Source organism: Lagenorhynchus albirostris, chromosome 1 (assembly GCF_949774975.1).
Source record: "Lagenorhynchus albirostris chromosome 1, mLagAlb1.1, whole genome shotgun sequence".
NCBI classification, from domain to species: Eukaryota; Metazoa; Chordata; class Mammalia; order Artiodactyla; family Delphinidae; genus Lagenorhynchus; species Lagenorhynchus albirostris.
The window spans coordinates 63143709-63164115 of NC_083095.1; the positions used below are offsets into that span (position 1 = coordinate 63143709).

The 20407-nt window shown below is 33.9% G+C and overlaps 1 protein-coding gene across 2 annotated transcripts in view; it reads left to right on the forward strand.

Annotated features, from left to right (window-relative positions):
- Positions 1-20407, forward strand: part of RALGAPA1 (Ral GTPase activating protein catalytic subunit alpha 1) — a 220947-nt gene that overhangs the window by 153011 nt on the left and 47529 nt on the right. For both annotated transcript variants that reach the window (XM_060143467.1, XM_060143474.1), the window contains exons 33-35: positions 437-1301; positions 3782-3853; positions 16672-16795. In XM_060143467.1, the coding sequence (XP_059999450.1) occupies positions 437-1301; positions 3782-3853; positions 16672-16795 (1061 nt within the window). The remainder of the gene's footprint in view (positions 1-436; positions 1302-3781; positions 3854-16671; positions 16796-20407) is intronic.

Here is a 20407-nt window from a genome sequence, read left to right on the forward strand (position 1 = left end):
TCCATAAAAGCCGTAATTAAATGCCGTTTAAGGCATGCTGCAAACTATGTTTCTGAATCTCCTCATAATATAAGAAACTTAACAGTTGGATTTCATTGACTTTTTAATCTGGGTGCTAAGTGATTTCTAACACTTTTGAACCTTCTTTGAAGGTATGATGTACATTTAAGAGCCTTAGTTTAAATTATGAATCCATAAGCAAAATTTTCAAAGAGGGCTTTCTTATAAAAATGAACAAAACTTCATCAAAGAACAGTTTTCTTCTTCGTTATCATTCTTGTAGTACATACTCTAAATTGAAAATATTAACTCAAATATTTGAATGTGATTTTGATAATGTGATGGAATCCCCATTTGTTGTCTAATGTTTCATTCTTATATGACTTCCTAGGAAGCAGCAGTATTCCCACTCACTTATTATATTTTTTATTTCTAGTGAAAACTCAAATGCAACAAGGATTAATCTCTATAGCTGCCCGCACTGTTATTACACATCTGGTAAATCACTTGGGCCATTATCCAATGAGTGGTGGTCCTGCTATGTTAACAAGTCAGGTGTGTGAAAATCACGACAATCATTACAGTGAAAGCACTGAACTTTCTCCTGAACTCTTTGAGAGTCCAAATATTCAGTTCTTTGTGTTGAACAATACAACCTTAGTGTCCTGTATCCAGATCAGATCTGAAGAGAGTATACCTGGAGGAGGTTTATCTGCTGGCCTTGCATCAGCCAATTCAAATGTCAGGATTATAGTACGTGATCTTTCTGGAAAATATTCATGGGATTCTGCCATCCTGTATGGACCACCTCTTGTAAGTGGTTTGTCAGAACCTACATCTCTTATACTTTCATTGTCTCACCAAGAGAAGCCAGAAGAGCCTTCTACATCTCATGAATGCTTAGAAGATATAACAGTTAAAGATGGGGTTTCCCTCCAGTTTAGAAGAAGATTTAGAGAAACTGTACCAACTTGGGATACAATAAGAGATGAAGAAGATGTTCTTGACGAGCTTTTGCAGTATTTAGGTGTAACTAGTCCTGAATGCTTACAGAGGACTGGAGTCTCACTTAATATTCCTGCTCCACAGCCTGTGTGCATTTCTGAAAAACAGGAAAATGATGTTATTAACGCTATCCTTAAGCAGCATACAGAGGAAAAAGAATTTGTTGAGAAACACTTTAATGACTTAAACATGAAAGCTGTGGAGCAAGATGAACCAACACCTCAGAAACCTCAGTCAGCATTTTATTATTGCAGATTGCTTCTTAGTATATTGGGAATGAATTCCTGGGACAAAAGGTAAGAATAAAGGAGAAATTTTTCCTTTTTTAAAAAAATATTAGTCTTATTCATCTTATGATCAGCATTTTAGTCTCTGTTGTTTCCCTCGCTAAATTTTACCTACCAATTAGTTCTTTGACCAGTGGGCAGATTTTCTTTTTTTTCTTTTTTTTCTTTTTTTTTTGCGTCTACTGAGTCATAATCAGGTTTCAAGGGAATAAAAAGATAACTTAATGTAATAAATTAACTTTAACATTTTCATAATGACTAGTATAACTATCTGACTTAGAACTCATAGCTCATACAATTGAAAAAAATCTTGTTTTTTCCAACCTTCATGTAAGCTAATAGGAAAAACTGTTTTTTCTTATAACACTTCTAACACCAAATGTGTGAGTTTTCCACACCAAGCAGTTTCAACAATACCTGGAGTCAGCACAGGCAAGTTAAGGTCTCAGACCAACAAGACTGCCCCCCACTTTAGACATCAATTGCAGGTCTGGGTCACCCATACTTCTGGGCAACTGGCTGTAAATCAGAGGTTCCTACAACCCCCTTCTTGGGTATGAAAATTAACTATAATGATTCGTAAAACATTTACTTACATTTATCAGTTTATTACAAAAGATAGTTAAAGAATACAGATGAACAGCCAGGTGAAGAGGGACATAGGGTAAAGTCTGGAAGGATTCCAAGTGTGGAAATTTCTGTCCCTATGGAGTTGCAGTGTGCCACCCTCCCAGCACCCTGAATGTGTTCACCAACCTGGAAGCCCTCCAAATCCCATAATTTAGGGATTTTCACGGAGGTCTTATCATGTAGGCATGATTGATTATTAATTAACTCAGTCTCCAGTTCCTCTCTCTCCCCAGAGGTGGAGCTGAAAGTTTCAAGATCCTAATCATGGCTTGCTCTTTCTGGTGATGAGGCACCATCCTGAAGTTATCCGGGACACCACCAAGAGTCACCTTATTAGAACAAAAGATGCTCTTATTACCCAGGAAATTCCAAAGGTTTTAGGAGGTCGTGTAAGACTCTCCTGTTACCTCCAGCACTCAGGAAATTACAACGGTTTTAGGACCTCTGTGTCAGGAACTGGGGACACAGCCCAAATGTATATTTCTTATTATGGCACATAAGCATAACTTTTTTTTTAGACAAACAGCGATATGATCATTTCTTGTTTGTATCAGAGAAATTAACTCAGGATTTAGCATCAAATCAAGAAAAGAATCTGGATTTCAATTTTTTAAATTTTGTTTTCTCTTATGCATATTGCAAAACCTCATTGAAAACTTGCAATATACACACACAGTTTTGAAGTAAGTTAAGTAGGAGTTAAATGAAAAGGCATGAGACTTAAAGCAAAAGATCCAGGTTAGAGTCACTTAAACTTTGAGCCTCGGGTTACAGTCTGCAAATTGAGGAAATAACTCCTACCTCACATGATGGTAAGAATTAAATTAGATAATGTACATAAAATACTAAAATTGTACACTAGTGTAAAGCATTATTAATATTTTTAAATATTAAAAATATTTTAAAATTTATCTTTAAAATTGATTTTTAAAATTTCTATCATACTAAAAGCTATAGGGAAGTGGAAGAAGAAGCATTATTGAATGTATTGTTTTTGTTCAGTTTGTAGTAGAAGGGGAGCTCAGATATCACTGGATGAATAAATCTTAAAGTAATTCAAATGCATGTGAAGCACTGAATTGGAATTCTACTTGCTTACCTAGTGTTTATAATCTTACTTGGTTTAAACCCTTCCATTTATTAGAAGGGCGTATCCTCTGCCTTATGGGAAAGCCATGTTATATCAGGAAAACAATTTGCCTTATGGTATGTCCACATACAGGTAGTTGCCACTAATATAAATTCATTCTACTCTCTTTTGCTATAGAATGGTCCATACATTGTCTCTTGAGAAAAATTAAAGATGGGAAGCTATATTTTACCACAGCAAGCATTGATTTCATGAATATAATTTATACATAATTTAGCACCTATGTAATGTATTTGGTAAAATTTACACACTGCTTTGTAGTGTAGAAAAATACATATAATGTAAAACAAGAAAAACAAATTCCATCTGGATTACACATCCTTATTTGGTAATGATTTAGATTTTGTGAATATTTTATTTCTCATGAGGAACAACTTTCTCACATATTTTTATGAAACTCTGGAGAAGGAACCTGTAAGTATTTTTATCCATTTTCCTGAATATGAGTTTGGGAAACTCACAGCATCTGCAAGGAAACATTTAAGTGGCCAGTAGATTATGATCCACTAGCAGAAATGTATGAGGGCCTGGGTAGAAATAATGACATATATTCTTTACATTTTTTTTAGGGTCTGTTCTCCTTTGTGTTAGAAGGATGAAAAGGCAAGAAAAGTATAAGAGTTGCATGAGTAGACTGGAAAGTATTTCCAGAACTGTCATGTCATTCACTGCAAACGTGATGAAAATGTTTATAAATCTCTCTATTTAGGAGGAGCTTTCATCTCCTGAAGAAAAATGAAAAACTACTTAGAGAACTTAGGAACTTGGACTCAAGACAGTGGTAAGTTGTTGGGAAATTTTCAGGTTTATCTCTGTCACCTGTCAGCTATTTCTCTGTTCGTGTGTGAATAATACTGTATTGTTGAATTATAACTTTCTGAGCAGAAACTGTTTTTCATTTATATATACCTTAGAAATACCATTTTTAGAAAAACATACAGCTGCATTTAAATGTTTGGTATCTTTGGATTGTTTATAAATAATAAACACTTGACTGGTGTTTTATACTTTTGTCTTCAGTTTTTTGCTTTTCCTGTTCCCACAGTCAGTTTGTCCACCCAGCTCTGACTCCTCTTACCTTTCTGTTCAGCAAACTCACATATTGTCAACCATTTTTAAAATGCCTTATCTTGCACCCTCAAAACTGTTCTTCTGCTTAAGTATATATATACACACATATATATGTGTGTGTGTATATATATATTTCCATAACCAGTTCTCTAATTAGAATCATTCCTAACGACTGCTTTCTCTACTCCTGGGCAGCAGTATATTACTAGAGAAAATTATCAAACCAGTGTGATATAGAGAGTTACTGTATATTCATGCACCTTTACTTCAACAATGCCATCTCTGCTGTTTGGCAAATTTTTTATCCCTTGTTCACTTTTACTTTACTTCTCAGAGTAATTGTTATAAACCACTTCTTTGTTCCTCAAGCCTAGCATTATAATCAAAAGGTCATCTCTACTCTAACCTCGTAAGAATTCACTTCAAAGGTTTGACCTATGTGAAAAGACAATCTGCTAGAACAGTAGTTCTTAACCTTTCTTCTTCCTCCACACATTCACATTTTAACACAGGTTAGTCACATATGTTCATTAATTAAATCCAGAGATTCTGACAATTGGGAAACTAGTTTGTAACAAGCCATTCACCCTGCCATCACTATTCTACAGGAATGCAAAGTGAAGATGATTCAGACCTTTCCCACATCAAAACAAATAGGCCTTACATCTTTGTCTTTTAAATTTTTCTGTATTGAGCCATCTTCTCTTGCTCACTTTCCGCATCAGAAAAGCCTTTTTTTCTTTATATACTTCTGCTTCCTACTTTCTCAGCCTGGTGTAGGATCTTCAAGAAGTTATCCCTTCTTTATCTTGTATTTCTACTTACTTCTCTTATCATAAGCATGTTTGTTATCTGCCTTTAAAACAAAACAAAACAAAACTTTCCTCAGTTACTATCCTTTCAAGCTATAGTGCATCCCTTTCATGCCTTTTACTACCAAATTTATAGAAAAATATAATTTTTTATTCATTTCCTGTCATTCCTAACTGGTTTTTGTTGTTTTTAGCTTTTCTCAGAATAATTTTTGTAAATAATGTATAATTTCTTTGATTATAGAAAATATAAAACAAAAATAAAACTATTGTTATTCATAAGACTTGTTAGCATTTCTTTATATATTTTCAGTCTTTCTTTTTGATAGACATATGTATGATTTTTGTTTGTTTTACAAAACCGGAATTATAGTAATGTATAGTAAGTTATGTCTTTTAAAAAACTATATTAGCATTTTCTCAGCCATTTTGATATTCTTCAAAAAAAAATTCTATCGCACCAAGTTCGATGATTTTTGGACATTTGAGTTGTTTTTAATTTCTTGCCCTAGAATAGATTCCTAGAAATAGAATTATTAGGTCAAAGCATAAGGACTTATTTAAGGCCATATATAAAATTGCTTTCCATTAAGTACTGATTTCTAATCCTACCAATGTTGTATAACTTCAGCCTGTCCAGCAAAAGATATTGATGACATTTTCTTAACCTTTATAATTTGAGGGGCAAATCATGGTATCTCGTTAATTTATAGTTTTTAATTACTAGTGAAGTTAATATTTTTCATATATTTGTAAAAAATTTCTAAATTCTCTCTTAGTGTCCTTTTTCTATTTAGGAATTTTTCTTAATTGTAAGAGCTCTTTTACGTATGTGTATGTGTTAAGGATTAACTTTTGTATTTATTGTGGGAGTTCTCCTAGTTTGTCGTTTGGCTTTCAGTTTTCAACTATAGGTTGTTTAACAACCCATTTTTATGTAGTAATTATATCTCTCAATCTTTTTGTTTTTAATTTCTTCAATTGTTTGCTGTGCTTAGAGAGTTCTATCTTGAAATCAATTAAACATTGTTACATTTCCTTCTAGATTTTTAAGTATTTGGTTAGAGTGGTAATTATTTTATATTTAATTATTTATTCCTTCTGGAATGCATTTTGATTTATGGAATGAGAAATGGAACCACCTTGAATGTTGGAAAATAGTCTATTTCTATAATTTGTTAAATAATCCATATCTTTCCCATTGATTTGATATTGTTTTCATCAAATATTAAGCTGTTTCAAAGCTATCTGTTCATTTCTATTGATTGGTCTATCAATTTTGTGGAGATGTTACTGTTTAATTTATTGTAGCTTAATAATGTAGTATCTGATAGGCTCAGTCTTCTTCCTCACCCCACCCACACACATTCTTCTTTTCTTAGATGTTCTCACCTGTTTTGTCTTCCAGAAACATGTTATTGATTAGAATTATGCTGTTGTTTTCCAGAAAAAGAAATCCCATTGCTATTTTGATTTGATTTGCAATAAAACTTTCCTATGGGAAGAATAAACACATTTATTATCATCATTCTTCCCATTCACAATCATGGAGTGTTTTTTTATTTATTCTGATACCCAGACATTACCTTTAGGGGTGTTTTACTTTTGTGTTGCTATTCTGAGTAGAATCTTCCCCCCATTATATTTTGTATCTAGGTACTTTAATGAATTCTGTCGTTTTTTTTTTTTAATAAATTTATTTATTTATTTTTGGTTGCATTGGGTCTTTGTTGCTGTGCGCAGGCTTTCTCTAGTTGTGGCGAGTTGGGCTAGTCTTCCTTGCGGTGCACGGGCTTCTCATTGCGGTGGCTTCTCTTGTTGCGGAGCACGGGCTCTAGGTGCACAGGCTTCAGTAGTTGTGGCGCATGGGCTTAGTTGCTCCATGGCATGGACCAAAGCTCGAACCCGTGTCCCCTGCATTGACAGGCAGATTCTTTTTTTTTTGATTAAATATACTAATTTTATTATTTCAATTTTATTTTAAGTCGTATTTCTCTTTTTTTTTTCTTTTTTCTTATTCCCCCCCCCTTTTTAAACATCTTTATTGGAGTATAATTACAATGGTGTGTTAGTCTCTGCTTTATAACAGAGTGCATCACTATACGTATACATATGTCCCCATATCTCCTCCCTCTTGCGTCTCCCTCACATCCTCCCTATCACACCCCTCTACATGGTCACAAAGCACTGAGCTGATCTCTGGCAGGCAGATTCTTAACCACTGCGCCACCAGGGAAGTCCCTCTCTTGTTGATTTTAAACATTTTATAGTTGTCTCACTCTTAGGATTCGCTTAGTTATATAATCGTTTTCTGCATGTCATCTCCTTTCGAAAAGTTATGCCATTATTTTCTTATATCATCATGTCTGATTGTACTGACTAAAACCGGCACTACAGTGTTAAATAGTTATAGGAAGAGTGGTCATCCTTGTCTTTTCTGCTTTTAATGGAAATGACTCTTCTGTTTCATACTTAAGTAAAATATTGGTTGTTACGTTTGAAATAGATCATTTTTATCATTCTGAGAAGGTAGCCTGTTTTCTAGCAGATTTCATAAAGAAAGGTAGTTAAATGTTATCAGAATCCTTTTCAGCATCTATTCAGGTTTTTATATATTTTTATATTCAGTTTTTGCTTTCTTAACTAGTTGATGTATATTAACTAGACTGCTAATATTAAATAATTCTTGCATTCTTGGGATAAACCTTACTGGATCCTTTGACTTCCTGTTGGGTTAAATTTATTAGAATTTCATTTTTAATTAGGGCACGGTTCATCTGTTAGAATATTTTATAGTTAATTTTTTGCCTGTTCTAATGTTTTCAAAATTAACATTACAGCCAGATTCATAAAATGAATATTATCTATTTGAAAATTTGGAAGAATTAGTAGAATTTCGAATTATTTCCATTTGTTTCATCATTATTAGTCTTTTCAGTTTTTCTTTTACCTCTTAGGTCAATTTCAGGGCTTTTTTTTTTTTTTTTTTAACAAAACTCAACTTCACTGAGATTTCAAAAGATACTTAGTAGAGATTCATACATGGTGTCATAATTCTCTGCTGCATTCCTTTTCTCAGTTTTATAGGGCTTTTCTTTTATATATATATATATATAATTAATTTCTGTATTCCCATGTCATCCCTTCAACATTTTTTTTTTGCCCTCTAGCTGTTTTGAGATATAATTGACATATAACATCGTGTAAGTTTAAGGTTTAAACGTAATGATTTTTATATATTGCAAAATGATTACCACAACGTTAGTTACTACATCATCACTTCACTTAGTTACAGTTTTTGTCGTGAGAACTGTAAAAATCCATTCATAGCAACTTTCAAATATACAATACAGTATTGTTAACTATAGTAACTGTAATGTACATTACACCCCCAAACTTTTTCATCCTATAGCTGGAAATTTGTACCCTTTGACCCCCTTTACCCATCCTCCGCCCAATCTGATCTCAGTTTCTGTGAATCTAGATTTTTTAGATTTCACATATAAGTGAGAACATGCAATATTTGTCTTTCTCTGTCTGACTTATTTCTCTTAGCATAATGCCCTCAGGGTTCAACCATGTTGTCACAAATGCCAGGATTTCCTTCTTTTTTATGGTTGAATCCCATTGTAAATACCACATTTTCTTAATCCATTCATCCATCGGTGGACACTTAGATTGTTTCCATACCTTGGCTATTGTAAATAATGCTTCTGTGAACACAGGGGTGCAGATATCTTTTCCAGTTAGTATTTTCATTTCCTTTGGATTTATTCCCAGAAGTGAGATTGCCAGATCACGTGGTAGTTCTATTTTTAATTTTTTGAGGACCCTCCATACTTTTTACAGAGTTGACTGCACCAGTTTACATTCCCACCAACAGTGCACAGGGGTTACCTTTTCTCCACATCCCCTCCAACACTTATCGCTTGTCTTTTTGATAATAGCCATTCTACTGGGTGTGAGGTGATATTGCAGTGTGGTTTTTCATTTCCATTTTCCTGATGACTAGTGATGTTAAGTACTTTTTCATGTACTTCTTGGCCATTTGAATATCATTTTTAGAAAAATGTCTATTCATGTCCTTTGCCCATTTTTTAATTGTATTATAAGTGTTTTATTGCAATTGAGTTGTATGAGTTTCTTACATTATCAGAAATGTAATTTGCAAATATTTTCTTCCACTCTGTCAGTTACCTTTTCATTTTGTTTATCCTTTCTTTTGCTGTGCAGCTTTTTAGTTTGATGTGATTCCACTTGTTTATTTTTGTTTTTGTTTTGCTTTTGTTGCTTGAGCTTTGGGTGTTATATCCATAAAATCATAGACAAGACCAATGTCCAGGAGCTTACCCTTTATTTTCATTTTAAGAGTTTTATGGTTTCAGGTCTTAGATTTAAGTCTTTAATCCATTTCAAGTTAATTTTTGTGAGTGGTGTAAGACAAGGGTCCAGTTTAATTCTTTTGCATGTGAATGTCCAGTTTTCCCAATAACATTTATTTCTCAATTGGTTTATCTTTTCAAAGAACCAACTGTTGGTTTGCTTCATATTTTCTATTTTCCTATTCTCTATTTTATTTATTTATGCTCTAATCTTTATTATTTCCCCTTTTCTGCTAACCTTGGGATTAGTTTATTCTACTTTTTCTAGTTCCTTTAGGTATAAAGTTAAGCTGTTTATTTGAGATCTTTCTTTTTCTTAATGTACATGTTTATCATTACAAACTTCCCTCTTGGAACTTGCTATACGTCACACTTTCAGTGTGTATTTCTATTTTTGTTTGTCTCAAGATCTTTTTTAAATTTCCCTTTTGATTTCTTCTTTCATCCATTGGTTGTTCAGGAGTGTGTCGTTTAATTTCTATGTGTCTGTGAACTTTCTGGCTTTTCTCTTGTTATTGATTTCTACTTTAATTCCATTGTGTTTGGAAAAGATGCTTGATATAATTTCTAGCTTCTTGAATTTGTTGAGACTTGTTTTGCATCCTAACACATTATCTATCCTAGAAAATGTTCCATGTGCACTTGAAAAGAGTGTATATTCTGCTGCTGTTGGACAGAATGTTCTGTGTATGTCTGTTAGGTACATAGTGTTGTTCAAATCCACTGTTTCCTTTTTCAGTCTCTGTCTGGATAATCTGTACATTATTGAGAGTGGGATATTAAAACCCCCAACTATTACTGTATTGCTGTTTATTTCCTTTTCTATTAGTATTTGCTTTATATACAGCATACAGAACCTTTATACTTTTACTTCTTCCCTCACATTTTAGGTTATTGGTGTTACGATTTCCATCTTTTTTGTATTATGTATTAAATAACAAATTATTGTAATTATGGTTTCTTTTAAAATGATTTTTAACTTTTAAGCTATATTTGTAAGTGAATTATGCACCACCATTACAGTGGGCTTTTTTTTTCTGGATGCAAATAATCTACTTAATCTTTTCAGAGAAACAGTTTCTCATTTATCATATTCTGTTATGTTCTGTTTTTTAACTCTTTAATTACTGTTATTTCTTGTTTATAAGCTTTATATTTTTCTTTTTCTTCTAGAATTGAATGTTATCTGTCTGAGTTTTATTCTTTATTATTTAACAATGAAATAGTCTTATGCTCTAAATTTTTTCTGAGTGTAGATCCTGTCCATTGTTTTAGTCTCAGCTTAAACATCATTTTTTCTGAAAGGCCTTTCCCTAAGCTACCACTAACCCTTTACCTTCCTCCCCAGTTCCTTCCACCCTATGTTTGGATATCCTTCCATGGGCTTTCAGAGATCCCGATAACACTCTCCTGTCATAGTATTTATCACACTGTATTAATATTATTATTATTTCTTAGATATTCTTTCCAAGACAGTTATAAAATTAAAACCCTCTAAGTAGTCTCTGAGTTCTCATATCCTAATTCTTCCCCATAATAATTTATCTTTGGTACTAGACGATAGCAAAGTCATTGGGGGCACAAATCATACCTCTTTTGCTGTCTTGCTCACCATGTGTTCTCAGACCTCTACTGTTCTACTGAAACTATCCTTTTGAAGGTTAGTATCCTGACCACCATGTCTAAAGTTTTCTCCATCCTCTTCAGCCTCCTTGATTTATCTAATTAATTAAATTCAATTAATTTAATAGGCACTTAAAAATTACAGCTGTTTTAGATTTACAAGATAATCAACTGCAAAATACAGAGCATTCCTACATAGCCTCTTTCCCCCTATACATAGTTACCCCTATTATTTTTATCTTGTATCAGTATGATACATTTGTTAAAATTGATGAGCCAATATTGATATATTATTATTAACTGAAGTTTATATTAGATTCACTCTTGGTGTTGTACATTGTATGAGTTTTAACAAATGTATAATGACATGTATACTCATTACAATATAATACAGAATAGTTTCTGCCCTAAAAACTCCTGAGTATTATATCCCCTAAAAGTTCAGTACTGTTGTCTGTTCTCTCTTTAAAATGTTCTTCTCCCCTGGCTTCTAAAGTCATGTTAAATTACTTTCTAAAGTAAAACTGTCTAAAGTAAAATTTTTATTTTATTCCTTAGTGACTTCCAAATGGCTGACCAAACTCTTTAGCCTAGAACTCAGGCCATACCAGCCAATCTTGGCTATTTATGGTTTCTTTACATTACCTAATATTTTTCTACTTGGCTCCTGCTAAACTAGTTATTTCTAGTTTGTCTTCACTGGCTCATTTTCTGCTGCCTTCTCCCCTAACATAGTTTTCCTTCTCACTGGGATATCTCTCATATCTTCTCAACCCCATTCTTTTCTGCCCATGTACTCCTATCTCTTAATTGTCAGTCATGATTTTGTAGCTGCTTATTACAATTTTTTCCCTGCCTCCTTACTTCTGTTTCCAGGTCATCAGTTCTTTCCCAAGTAACATCCTTCTCCTAATTTTCTCCATTACATTTAGAAGTACCATTTCAGTGTCACCCACACTTGATCATTTCCTTTCCCTTGCCCTTAGTGTTTATCATTATGTCAGTTCTTTCTTCTTATTATTTCTCACTTCTATCTCTTCTTTGCTTTTCCTACTCCCAACTTCTTGATTCATGTCCTTATTACTTCTTTCGGAGAGAGTTAAAACAACTCTCTCGTCTTCTAACTCTTCACCATCTAGACAGTATTCACCACGAGAATAATTTTTCTAAAGTAAAATTTTTATTTTATTCCTTAGTGACTTCCCAGTGCCTGACCAGACTCCTTAGTCTAGAACTCAGGCCATACCAGCCAGTCTTGGCTATTCATGGTTTCTTTACATTACCTTATGCTTTTCTACTTCTTGGCTCCTGCTAAACTACTTCCATTCTCATATGTACCTGGAATATATGAAGGACATCTTCCTTGTGACAGCATAGGTTTCCTTTTTGATATTGTACACCACATGAACACATGACATTTATTTTGCTTTTTTAAACAAATTAAATAATGAAAACAGGTTTCCTTTCTTTTTCTAACATATTGGGTTCAGATAAAAATTCATTCTAATTATGTGACAGTAAGGCAACTTTGAGCTGCTTCTTAAGCCAAGAACCTGGAAAAAACCTGATTACTTGTCTGGAGGATTAGGGCGGAAGAAAATGAAAAGTTACTTTCTTTATAGTCTTATCTCTCCAGACCATTTATAGATCCTTTGTTTTCTTTGACTAGATTAACTGATTCCTATTCCTCATGGTTGAACCATCAGATTTTTAAATTTCAAATCTCCAAATTATTTGTATTATTATTTCTTTTGCAGTGTATATACAGGGAATCAGAAGTGCTTATAACTTAGCATATTTCACTTTGAACTTTCCAGTAGTAAGCTCATAATATTTTGCCAGTACTGGACATATTGTAGAATATTTATGGCTGCAAGTTCAGTAATCTCATTTTTTCTAATCTTTTTACCTCATTCACTGTTGTGGTACATACTAATCTAATGGCAATCAATATATACCAAGCATTTAGAAGTAGTTAGTAAGTAGAAAAATAAGAAGGAATGCTGAAAAATTAAAATTCGACATAAAAGAGCAGCTAAACTCTGCTTTTTCAAATTTTAAAAAGGACAGATAATATAAAGGTGATTTCATTTTTACTTTTGCATTTTAAAGATTTATTTTCTAATTTTTCCTATATGGCTCATGTATTTCTCTTTTTGATTTATATAGTATTAGGTGAACATTTCTATGCAACTCTTCTCAATTTTATAAATTGTGATTTATGAGTTCTAGCTGATAGCCCTTTACCTAGGAAATTGAGAACACTGAGAGGTCCCCTTTCTGCCAGGATCAGAATTTACACATAGTAGGTCATACTTCCAACTTAAATTCTAACAGCTTTATTGAGGTGTAATCCACATACCATAAGATTTACTCATTTAAAGTGTACATGATTTTAGTATATTCACAGACAACTATCACAGCAATCTAATTTTAGAATATTTCCTTCAAAAAGAAACCTCATACCCATTACCAGTCACTCTCTATTACCCCCAAACATCACCCCCTACTCCCCATCTCTGGACAACACTAATCTACTTTCTGTCTCTATAGATTTGCCTATTCTGGATATTTCATGTAATAGCAATCAAACATATGTGGTCTTTTGTGGCAGGCTTCTTAGCACAGTGTTTTCACAATTCATCCATGTTGCAGCATGTGTCAGCACTTCATTTCTTCTTATTCCTGAATAATATTCCATTGTGTGAATATCCTATATTTTGTTTATCCATTCATCTCTTGATGGACATTTGCATTAGTTTCACTTTCCAGCTGTTATGAATAATGCTACTGTGAACATTCGTGTAGCTTTTACACGGACATTTTATAGTTGGGTAAACTTCTTTATGAGACTTTCATAGTTTTAGACCTTATTTTTAGGTCTATGATGCTTTTAAATTTAATTTCTGTATATGGTATGAGGTAAGAATCCAACTTCATTGGATATCTACAACTGCATTGTAGATATCCAGTTCCCTCAACACCGTTTGCTGAAAACACTATTTTTTCCCCCATTGAATTGGCTTGGTACCGTTGCAAAAAGCAATTGATGATAAACATAAAGGTTTATTTCAGGATCCAAGAATCTATTCCATATAGAGCTATATGTTTCTGCTGTGGTAGTACCACAGTCCATTGAGTGCTGTAGTTTTGTAGTAGGTTTTAAAATTGGGAATTATGAGTCCTCTGACTTTGTTCTTCTTTTTCAAGATTATTTTGGCTATTTGGGATTTTTTGCATTTTCCTGTGAATTTTAGGATCAGCTTATCAATTTCTACAAAAAAAGGGAGCTGGGACTTTGATAGCACTTGCATTAAATTTGTAGATCAATTTAGGAAATATTATCTTAACAATATTAAGTTTTTCAGTCTATGAATGTGATTTTTTTTTAAGATCTTTAATTTTTTTCAACAATGTAGCTTTCAGAGTATCAGTTGTGTACTTTTGTTAAATATATACCTAAGTATTTTTATTACTTTTGATGCTATTATAAAAGAAATAGCTTTCTTAATTTTGTTTTTGGATTGTTCATGTTAGTTTATAAAAATATAGTTGATTTTCGTATGTTGATACTATATCCTGAATCCTTTCTGAAGTCATTTATTAGCTCTAATAGCTTTTTAGTGGATTCCTTAGGATTTTTATACACAGAGTCATCTCATCTGCAAGTGGAAGTAGTTTTACTACTTCCTTTTCAATCAGAATACTATTTCAGTTTCTCTAGTTGTTATTGAACTATTCTGATATCCTATTTTCCCTTGAGTTGGTTTTAATAATTTGTGTCTTTCTAAGAATTTGTCCATTTCATCTAACTATCTGATTTTGTGCATACAATTGTTGATAGTATTCCTTAATAATACTTTTTGTTTCTATAAGGTATGTAGTGATGTCTCTCCTTTCATTCCTGATTTTAGTAAATTGAGTCTTTTTTTTCTTGCTCATTCTGGCTATAGGTTGATTTTGTTTAACATCTCAAAGAACCAATTTAAAATTTTTCTCTTGTTTTTCTGTTCTGTTTCATTTATTTCCACACTAGTCTTTATTATTGTCCTCTTTCTGCTTGCTTTGAGTTTAGTTCTTCTTTTTCTAGTTTCTTAAGGTGGAAGGTTTAGTTTTTGACGTGAGATCTTTTTCTTTTTTTTAATATAGGCATTTATGTGCATAAATTTACCAATGAGCCCTGCTTTACGTGCATGCCATCAGTTTTGTTGTATTATATTTTCATTTTCATTCATCTCTAAGGATTTTTTTCCTAATTTCCCTTGAGATTTATTCTTTGACTCATCACTTATTTAGGAGTATATCTTTTCATTTCTACATATTTGTAAATTTTCTTCTTTTATGGATTTCTAATTTTATTCTATTATGATTAGAAAACATACTTTGCATGGTTTCAGTTATTTCAAATGTATTGAGGCTTGTTCTGTGGCCTACCATATGGTCTATCCTGAAAGATATTCCAGGTTTGCTTGAGGAGAATGTGTTTTTCTGCTACTGTTGAGTGGAGTGTTCTTTAGGTATTTTATACTATTATTCAAGTCTTCTGTTTCCTTGTTGATATTCTTTTAGTTGTTTGTCCATTATTGAAAGTGAGGTATTGAAGTCTCCAACTATGATTATAGAAATAGCTATTTCTGCCTTCAATTCTGTCTGATTTTGCTTCATGTATTTTGAAGCTCTGTTGTTGGGTGCATATGTTTTTAATTTTCATATCTTCCTGTTATAAGGACCTTTAACATTATGAAATATATCTTTATCTTTTATAACTTTTTTATTCCTGAAATGAGTGTCTTTATTGCTTGAACCATACAAATACGAGGAATGGGGACAGGCCAGTGGGGAGGAGGGAGAATTGTCAGATTAATGACATACACAGAAAGGAAAAAGGTAAAAGGAACCCCACCCACCCAAACCAACCCCCCACTCCACCCCAGGATGTCTCTCTGTGAACTCCCTATAACATTTTTATGTAAAAGTTTAATATTAGTATAGCTATGCTGGCCCTCTTGGTTACTGTTTGCATAGCATCTTCTTCTGTTTCTTTTACTTTCTACTTTGTGTCTTTGAATCAAAAGTATGTTGGCGGTTGTTGTTTGCTTGGGTCATTGTTTATTTTCTAGTTAGCTTGGAAAGCCAAATTTCATACAAGAAATTTGCTTTTATGAGCATTTTTAATTTTAGGGAGAACTAAAACTAAAATATCTAAGAACTTGTCAGTTACTCCATACAGTTTTATAATATTTGTGTATACATTTCTTATAAGTACTTTGGAGAAATGGATCATTTCTCACTCATCTCTGTACTCCTACTTAATTTTATTTCTAAAACACAGTCCCTTTAACTCTGGGATTCAGCCACATTGCACAACAGGCAGCTCTTCAGATGCTTTGTGCATTCACACCTGTGTGTCTTTCCTGATACTTTCTCTCCTTCATTTGTCAAATCTTACTTACCTTCACCCAGCTTAATATTACCTTCTCCTTTAAGTTTCTCTCTGTTTCTCAGTCAGAAGTAATCATCCTTTTCTTCTGTTCTGAGCGCAATTTTGTAACTTTTATAATTTTTTACTTATAATTACTTGTCTCCCTTAGTAGATTATAAGGTTTAATTCATTTTCATCTTTTTATTGCCACGTATTTAGAAGTTAATTACTGGATGAATGAACGGATAAATTAATGATTAAGTGAACGGTGAAATCTTTTGTTTTATAGCCGAGAGACACACAAGATTGCAGTATTTTATGTTGCTGAAGGACAAGAAGACAAACATTCCATTCTCACCAATACAGGAGGAAGTCAAGCATATGAAGATTTTGTAGCTGGTCTTGGTTGGGAGGTATTGTTTTTAAATTATACAAATATCATTTTATTTCTATTTGGAAGCAATGGTTTTCTTTTTCTTTCTAGCTTATTTTAGAAGCATTATTTTAGGAGACTCAACAACATAACAATGTGTTTGATATTGTTTCTGCCTTATATCTCATCTACAAAGACGGCAGCAGTTGGGACTTAGGAAGGTTTTTGACTGTTTTATCATTCACTGTATTGTCAGAGTGTGCTAAACTCCTAGACTTAAAAGATCTGGATTTTCCTCACAGTTGTGACTGCTGGACTAGTGATCTTCAAACGAAGATATGAATATCCTAGGGCTATCCCAAGGATTCTAGGGGGCATGTTGGCTAGGTTAGTTTTGAGGAGATAAGTTTCTAGATCCTCAACTTTACTACAAGTAATTCCGGAGAACCCTTCTACAGTCTCTTACCTCTCCTTTTCTGTTCTTCATCTTTGTAAAAGTAAGGCATACCTATTACTCACCTGAATCCTGCATTGCCCTGGAAGGTTTGGCACCAAAAAAGGGACAGTTCATTCAAGAGGGCATGTTCCTGAGAGAGAGTGTCTCTAATGGCAAAGCAGGAAGTATTGAAAGGTGCTTATTTTTTGTCATCCCGGCAACCAACAACCCGGCAACCAACTCATGTTGAATTTCCTGAACCAAATCTGTCTATCTTAGAATTATAATTCAGAAGTGAGGTGTTTGTCATAGAGATTTGTATTAGTATGTTTATTTAAATTGTAAAATTATGAGTCAGACATGTTCTAACAGAAAGTGAATTTGATGTGGCTGATTGATTTGTCATTAATAGCAGACATTTTATATATATTGTATCAGCCAAATTTGTGCTCTAAGATTTTGATGAAAATATATTTAAAGTATATAGATATAACATACAGTATACTGGAAATTGTATCTTTTGTAACAGCTTAAACTTATGATGACAGTTTTCATCGTAGTTGTCAATTTAATACATAGTTTCTCAATATTCTTGTAGAGAGTACATGAGCAAAATTATTGAAGACCACTGCACTAGACTGTAAGTTCCTAGAGGGCAGGCTCTTTTATCTTCCTGCTTTTTCTTTTTAAATCCCAGTCCTTGCACAGTGTCCAATGCATAAACCTTTAGCATTCAATATATATTTTTATAGCTGATCTAACCTGCTATTTCACTGAGTTACTTTAGTTCTCTTGGCCTTTTGCTTATTTGTCAAAAGCAGTGTGCTTTTTTACCCAACAGATATGTAATATGCAGTTCATTTGAGATTATGTATGTGAAAGTGGTTTGGAAAGTGTAAAGAAATGTTATAAATATATGTCCTGTTAAAAAAACAAACTAGAAAAGTATTAGTAAAAGCAACGGACATTTGAAAAAGAACAAATTAGGAGTACTCACATTTCCTGATTTCAAAACTTAGTACAAAGCAGCTCTAATCAAACAGCGAGTTACTTGCACTAAGGATACATATATCAATTAATGAAATAGAATTGAGATTCCAGAAATAAACCCACACGTCTGTTGTCAGCTGATTTTCAACAAGGGTGCCAAGACCATCCAGTGGAGAAAGTCCTTTCAACAGATGGTGTTGGAGTAGCTGGATAGCTGCAAGCAAAAGAATGAAGTTGGAATCTTACCTCACACTATGTACAAAAATTAACTCAAAATGGATCATCAAAGACCTAAATGTAAGAGCTAAAACTGTAAAATTCTTAGAAGACGATATAGGGATAAATCTTTATGACCTTGAATTTGGCAGTGGATTCTTTTTTTCCAGCTTTATTGAGACACAACTAACAAATAAAAGGTATTCTTAGATATGACACTAAAACATGAGCAACAAAGGAAAATAACTAAATTGGACTTCATCAAAATTTAAACTTTTGTGCATCAAAGGGCACCATTAACAAAGTGAAAAGATAACCCACAGAATTGGAGAAAATAATTGCAAGTCATATATGTGATAAGGGACTTGTATCTAAAATATACAAAGAACTCACCAAAACAATAATTAGAAGGCAACCCAATTTAAAAATGGCTAAAGGATCGGAATAAACATTTTTCCAAAGAAGATATACAGATGATCAGTAAGTACATGAAAAAATGTTTGACATCATTATCAGAGAAATGGAAATCAAAATCACAGTGAGATACCACTTCACACCCATTAGGTTGGCTAGAATCAAAAAGTCAGGTAAGGGCTTCACTGGTGGTGCAGTGGTTGAGAATCTGCCTGCCAATGCAGGGGACACGGGTTCGTTGGAGAAAAGAAGATAGACCAACAGGACTTCAGGACCAAGGAATGACATGATGGTGAGTTCTCAGGTTTTCTTTTTGCCTCATATATCTTGGACTTGGAGTTGAAGAAGCCAGCAACCTAGAAATACCAACAAGCACAGGACAAAAAAAAACCCAACAAAAGCCTACTCTTTCTAACCAAAGGATCAGGAAAGGAGCAACCTGGAAAGACGGAAAACATTTAAACAGTAACTGCTCTACGCCAACCAAACACCACAGAAAATACTGTGACCCTCATCCCCACCCCTGACAACAAAAGTGGGTTAGGAAGCCTAGACTTCTACCCTTACAAGACTATAATGAGGGGAATTCCCTGGTAGCACAGTGGTTAAGAATCCATCTGCCAGTGCAGGGGACACGGGTTCAAGCCCTGGTTTGGGAAGATCCCACATGCCGTGGAGCAACTAAGCCTGTGCAACACAACTACTGAGCCTGTGCTCTAGAGCCTGTGAGCCACAGCTACTGAGCCCACGTGCCACAGCTACTGAAGCCCACGTGCCTAGAGCCCATGCTCCGCAACAAGAGAAGCCACTGCAATGAGAAGCCCGCTCACCGCAACTAGAGAAAGCCCACGTGCAGCAGTGAAGACCCAGCGCAGCCAAAAATCAATCAATCAGTCAATAAATGAATGACTATAATGAGGCATCCCGAACATCACCCTGGAGTAAGATAGTATCAGAGAAGACCAAATAGAAAGCTAAGAGTTTCATCTCTGCCGACTGGTAACAAGTCCCCCATCCATGTCTAACACCACAGTGTCAGTGGAGACTACATGAGGAACCTGGAATTTCAGCCCCACCCAGGCATAATGAGGTGCCTCTCCCCCTCTACACTGGAGTCAGAGGAGGTCTAGTGGAGAATTAGGCCTTTCACCGTCACCCAGTGATAATGAGACCACCTCCACCTGGCCATAATGAGGCTGAAAGCCCCCGCTTCTCTGGAGCTGTGTTGCAAAACAGCCAACTAAAACAGAAGGTTTAAATAAGATTCATGGTCTCATAATATTGAAATGTCCAGGCTTCAACCAAAAATCATACCAAAAACCAGGAAGGTCTCAAACTGAATGAAAAGAAGGCAATAGATGCCAACACCAAGATGACAGAGATTTTAAAGTGACTATATTAGAAATGCTTCAACAAGCAATTAGGAACATAGTTGAAACAAATGAAAAATAGAAAGTCTGTGCAAAGAAATACAAGATACAAAGAACTAAATGGAAATTTTAGAATTGAAAATATAATAACTGAAATAAAAAACTCAGTAGATTGGCCCAGCAACAGAGTCAGGTGGAGAGGAGGGTACAGAAAGAATTAGTAAAT